The 5,511-nt window shown below is 55.0% G+C and overlaps 1 protein-coding gene across 2 annotated transcripts; it reads right to left on the reverse strand.

The window, feature by feature from the left end:
• Positions 1-890: 890 nt before the first annotated feature.
• Positions 891-4,198, reverse strand: LRATD1 (LRAT domain containing 1). Of its 2 annotated transcripts, none has more exons than XM_039887822.1 (2): positions 3,856-4,198; positions 891-2,926 (listed from the first exon to the last, which is right to left on the reverse strand). In XM_039887822.1, the coding sequence occupies exon 2, from the start codon at positions 2,888-2,890 to the stop codon at positions 2,012-2,014; it is 879 nt and encodes a 292-aa protein (XP_039743756.1). In that variant the 5' UTR covers positions 2,891-2,926; positions 3,856-4,198; the 3' UTR covers positions 891-2,011. The 2 variants fall into 2 exon arrangements, with proteins under 2 accessions (XP_039743756.1, XP_039743755.1); XM_039887821.1 differs by having other exon boundaries at positions 3,923-4,196.
• Positions 4,199-5,511: the final 1,313 nt, after the last annotated feature.

Genomic DNA, 5,511 nt, shown 5'->3' on the forward strand with positions numbered 1-5,511 from the left:
GGCTTAAGAAAAATAGTCTAGTTTTCATATTCCATTGATCTGACCTTTTGATTCAGGATCAGGGAACGAATCCAGGATGAAAGCCAAAACACAAAACAGAAATGAATCACTTACTATGAAAAAGGCATTTCCAGTCTCAGCTAACCTCGACTAATTTTTATTGCATTATTTTTGAAATGCCAAGAAACTGGCTTTGGCCATAATATTTGCTGTTCAACTAAATCACAGCTGTCGATAGGCAATTGCTTGCAACAATTAGCTAAACACTGTTATTTGACAAAGTCCCCCGACAGGGAGGTGGATGCCTTAGGTGTCAAACACACTGAATTAAGTAACAGTCAGGCTGGGGCTTCAGCACAGGGCGAAAAGTTGGTGTAACCTTGCCTAGGGAAGGGGTTTCAAACTGCCTTAATTTTTTGAAAAAAAATACACATTTGTCCTGATCCTACAAGTCCTTTCTAGTGTTTAGGAATGAATTTTGGACTGTCTAAAGAGGAGGGGGAAAGCCAGGAACTCTAGATTCATGTTTTAAGGAGATCAAGGAGAGAGGAAGAAAAATAGAAATGCGAATGTGGAATGGTAATGGTTTGCAACAGAGAGAAAAGAAACATCATGGAACCCGCTAGCAATTTCCACCAAAGCAGTAAACCCCTTAACTGACAGAAATTCAGTACAATATACACACTGATGAACAATTCTACCATTACTAGGGCTGCCGTTTAAAGCCAAAAAAAAAAAAAAAAAAATTAACGACAGTAGTCAAAAACAATTCTCAAAGGATTTGAGAAAAATAGAGTGAAAAGGCAATGTTAGCTAAGCTCTTAGCTAAATCCACTCTTAATGGCCCCCAGTATTTAAACTATCATGGATTAAAGCCATGAAAATAAAAATTTCAATTTGAAATTTTATTAGCGTGTTGCTAAGATGATCAATAAAAACATCAACAGATAGGCTTTGTTGACATAGTTGGAAAACTGCTCCCTCATTTCTAAAACTTTATTTCCACTTCTCCATCTTCTAAGATTTCTATGCTAGGAAAAGCCAAACTAAATATACTGGCTATGGTGCTGTAATAATGCTGGTTTCTGGAATGCTGCCATGTCTTCCCCCTCCCTCTCCTCCGACCCCTTTAAAAATAGGATTATTTTTGAAATGCAGCCCAAGGACGGAGCCATCTAGGGTTAAGAACGACAAGCGCCCTCCTCCACGAATTCGAGTTCCCAGATACCAGGAGAACCTTCTCCTTGCCGGGGGTGCGGGGCCGGAGCTCCTCACCAAATTAGCTGCGCCATGTTCCTCCCCGGACCAGAGGCTTCCCTGCCAGAGAGGGAGACTCACAGGCGAGCACGGGTGGGGGTGGCGCTCGCTTCCCTGGGTGGAAAGAACAGGAAGCAAACACTATCTAGCTTAGCCCGGAGCCTGGATACGGCGGCAGGGGACCTGGGGCTGGAGAGCTGGAACAGTCCCAGGCAGCCTTGGGATAACCCGGAGTCCCGCTCTCTTGTGGAATGATTCACAAGTGCATAAGGGACAGGCTCGATTTCTTGGAAATCCTGCGATCTGGGGACACATCCATACAGGAGCTGAACTGCGCCCTGAAAAGCTCAATTCTCACCTCCGACCGGTCTTTGGGTGCGCGTTTGGGGACAGTGATGGTCCCTTTCTAGTAGGTGGGGTGATAGTCGCTGAGCAGTGGCTCGGGGAGCAGTCTAGTCCCTGCTCCCCTCAGCCCTTTCTCCCTCCACCCCCCCCACCCTCATAACTCAAGGGGAAAGCACGCTACGTTTCTCAACACCATCGCCCGCGGCTGGGCGTCTCGGCCGGGCTCGCACGGTTGCCCTTCCGGTCCCCGAGCCAGTTCTTGAGACTTCCTGCCACTTGCTGGAGGGGTGCGAGGGTGCAGCCTGGCACTGGCTCGCGGAGGACGTGCGAGGGAGGCGGGGGTGGTGAATCGCCGGCTGGGAAGGGGGCGGGACGCGGGGATACAGGAGGGGCAGGCAGCACCCCCAGGCTACTCCTTGTCGTCCACCAGGTCGGCGAGCTCCTGGAGCACGCGCAGGCGACCGCTGGCGTCGATGCGGCGCTTCTCGCGGATGAGGTCTTCCAGGCTGTGAAACCTGGCCGTGTGCACCTTGTTCTCGCCCAGGTGCACCTTGAGATAGTACTGCTGCTGCGGGGGCTGCGTGCCGGCCGGCACCTCCCCTCCCGCCTTGAACTCCCGCTTGCCAAAGCGGCACCAGGCGGCGAAGCTCTCCGAGTTCGTCCAGCAGATCTCCTCGCTTTTGAGGCCCAGGTGGCCACAGGCGTTCTGCACCACCAGCTCGGCCACCAGCGGGCGGTAGCGGTACCAGCTATTCACCACCCGGCCCACGTTGGCCGCGCCCGCCTCATACAGGCTGTCCTGGCGGATCTCGCCTTGGTGCAGGTGGATGATCTGCCCGCCGCCCACGTAGACCGCCCAGTGCGGGGCAGGCGCGGGCGGCTCCGGCGCAGGCTGCAGCCACAGCAGCTCTAGCAGATCGCCCGGCTCGCAGAGAGCGGGCAGCGCGGTGACCGCACAGACGCTCAGGTCGGCGCCCTGAGGGCCGCCGCTCACTTTGGAAAAGATGCATTCCTGGCCCCGAAAGGCGGAGAACTGAGTTTCGTTAAGGACCAGCTGGTGCAGCAGGTGGTGGTGGTGGCGGCTGGGGCTCTCCGGGCCGGGAGTGCAGCCCGGAGCGGCCTTCACACCAAACTTGTCCGGCTGGCCGCGTTCGTCCAGGTCCTCCTCCTCATCCGAGAAGAAGTAGGCGACCCCAACCCTCAGCTCGTCCTTCTCGATCCCCGACGGGTCCCCTGTGGGCAGCTCGCTGTAGTTGAGGTGGGTGATGCGGTCCAGTTGGTTGCCCATCAATGACGCGGCGAGGTGAGGGCCAGAAGCGGGGACCTGCGGGATCAGAGAAGAGGGAGAGACGCGGATCAGAATCCAGCTGCCGCTCCGCCGGACGCGTAGTGCCCCTGGGACGGGACCTGCCCGCCCGCCCACGCTACGGTACCGGAGTCCCCCGGCCAGCCGAGTCTCCCGTGCCTCCTTGCGGGTGGGACGGGCACAGAAGCCACCAGCGAGTGAGCGCGGACGCCACAACACAGCCGCGGACTCCGTCAGGGAACCCGGTCCAACTCCCACAAGAGAGAAAAGGCAGGAGGCCTGGAGGGCGTGGGGTCCCAGTGGGTGGGACGGCGCGGGTTGTGACAGCGTGGGAGGTGTACTCAGGAAAGGACGGAGGGGTCAGCTGGAAGGGAGAGGGGGCGCCTAAGTCTTCAGAGATTGGAGCAAGCGGCGCTCTCATCTCTGTCCCTACGCTCTCAACCCACCCCTCGGTTTTGCATGAGGTCCCGCTCCTCTCCTGACAGCGCCTCGCACAATGACAACCGGACACATTCGCAGGCGCTCATCTGACACCAGCAAAATGTTGCACACTTGGAGTCCAGACATTGCTCGTACACTGGTGTGATAGTGTCACACACACACACACACACACACACACACACACGACAGACCTTCTCGATGACACACTCAGACCCCCACATTGGTACGCGGTTCCAGCCCCCCACTCGAACGCACGCCGATGCACCTACGCCCAAGCGCCCGGGCACACCTGGCCACACAGGCAGGTGCACTCTGCCCCTTATTTCTCCTGCCTTCTCCCCAGCAGAGCCGATCCGGCTGCGCCAGGGCGAGGCTGCTCTGTCTAAAATAACCTAACAAAGAGGCGAGGGAGGGAAGGGGGAAGCCGGCGCTGTGTACGTGTGCGGTGTGCGTGTGGATTGTGTAGGAAGGTCCACTTTCAGCCAAAACGCCCCCCTACGCCCTACCCGGCACAGGGTCCAAACGATCGAAGAAGAAAACGTTTCCAAGGCAAAGACAGCCGCCTTTCCGTACCCGTGATTTCCCTGCTCCCGAAACCCCAAACTCCTTTAAAGTCTCCTGTTCCCCATGGGTGCTGCGGAGGCGGTGGTGGCGAGAGGGTCCTGGGCGGCGCGTGGGGCTGCAGCTCCACTCTGTCCCGTGCGGAACCGTGCGGTGCGCGGCGCGGAAGCGGTGCGTCGGCCGGTCGCCGCTGGCTGGGGCGCCTGGTCCACCTGGGCAGTCCCGACTCGGTTCTGGTTTCCCACAGCGGAGGCGACGACTCTAAGTAGCCGGAGCGATTGGGTCCAGGGCCCGCCCCGGGACGCGCTCATTGGTTGGGGCGGGTGCCCAGGCCCTGTCGATCTCCGCTGGAGGGGGAGGGGAGTAGGGGCGGGTCTCCAGAGCGCGCCACCCCTCCCCGCCCTGTCCCCGCGCGCACCGGGGCGCGCGCCTACCCTGCGAGCGGAGGTGTGAACGTCGCGGGGAGCGCGCGAGGGGCGCGGCGCTTCTGCAAGGTGTCGCTGCGCGCTTCCAACCGCTGCCCCCAGCTCCTCCTCCAAGCCGATTGTAACTGAGGGCACCGCCTGCCCGCGTTCTGTGTTCAGGGAGTATGAACTCCAGCAACGAAGTCTGGGGGGGTGGCGAGGGGGTGGGGAGGGTTGGAGAAGAAAACCCAAACGCTTACCAAACTGAACAGGCATCGTTGGTTGATTTTCTTCCCTCCCTCCCTTCCTTCTTTCCTTTCTTTTTTTAGGATTTTATTTTATTTCATTATTCGTTTCAAGTATACAGTACATTGGTTAGATATTTGCATAGTTTATGAAACAGCCCCCCCAATTACTCTATCACCCCTCTGGCTCTCCACCTAGCCATTACATTACTGCTGACTGCATTCCGTATGCCATGCTCCCCATCCTTGTGAAAAAAAAAAAAAAAGTGAAATCCTACTTTTCGTTTTCTTTCATAATAGACTAAGATATATTTGAGGAAAACCTTAAATACACTGCAAATGTGTATAGTCCCTTTGCCAAGAAGGGGATTTGGTGCATAGTGTGCGCTCAGTAGTTACATCTTATCTGACCTAAGGCACACATGAACAGTAGACACTTTTATTTACTGAGATGTTAGCGCTTGTTTTTGTTTCAGCTTTTACCAATTTGAGAGCTCCGACACCTAGCATGTGCATTAAATTAGATGATGTCTGAGAAGGTTTGCTCTGTGTTATACAGTATTGGGTTTCCAAATGGTCTGGCGTCACCAATGACCCTGGTAGAAATACAGATACTAGACAGGCTCTGTCCCAGATTCAGTGAAACGTTATCTCAGCATGGGCTCTATGAACCTGCACGTTGACTGTCTAGATGTGACATAGTAATCACTGGTCAAGCACTACTCAAATGTAGGGCAATCTTATTCCTTTGGGTACAGTGACAGCCCTGGAAGAGTGGGCACCTAATAAATACTTGGAATTACATTCCGAAGGCATTCTGTGGTCCATCTTTAATGAACTTCATTTTAGACTTATTCATACTAAACTGGTAAGTGTATCTGTTTGCATTCAAAGGTGTGTGAAGTCAAGTGGTTTTTATAAGTCATGATACAGCTGTGTGGCAGAGCTGGGG

The sequence above is a fragment of the Pteropus medius genome, unplaced genomic scaffold (genome assembly GCF_902729225.1).
Source record: "Pteropus medius unplaced genomic scaffold, Ma_sr-lr_union100, whole genome shotgun sequence".
Taxonomy (NCBI): domain Eukaryota; kingdom Metazoa; phylum Chordata; class Mammalia; order Chiroptera; family Pteropodidae; genus Pteropus; species Pteropus medius.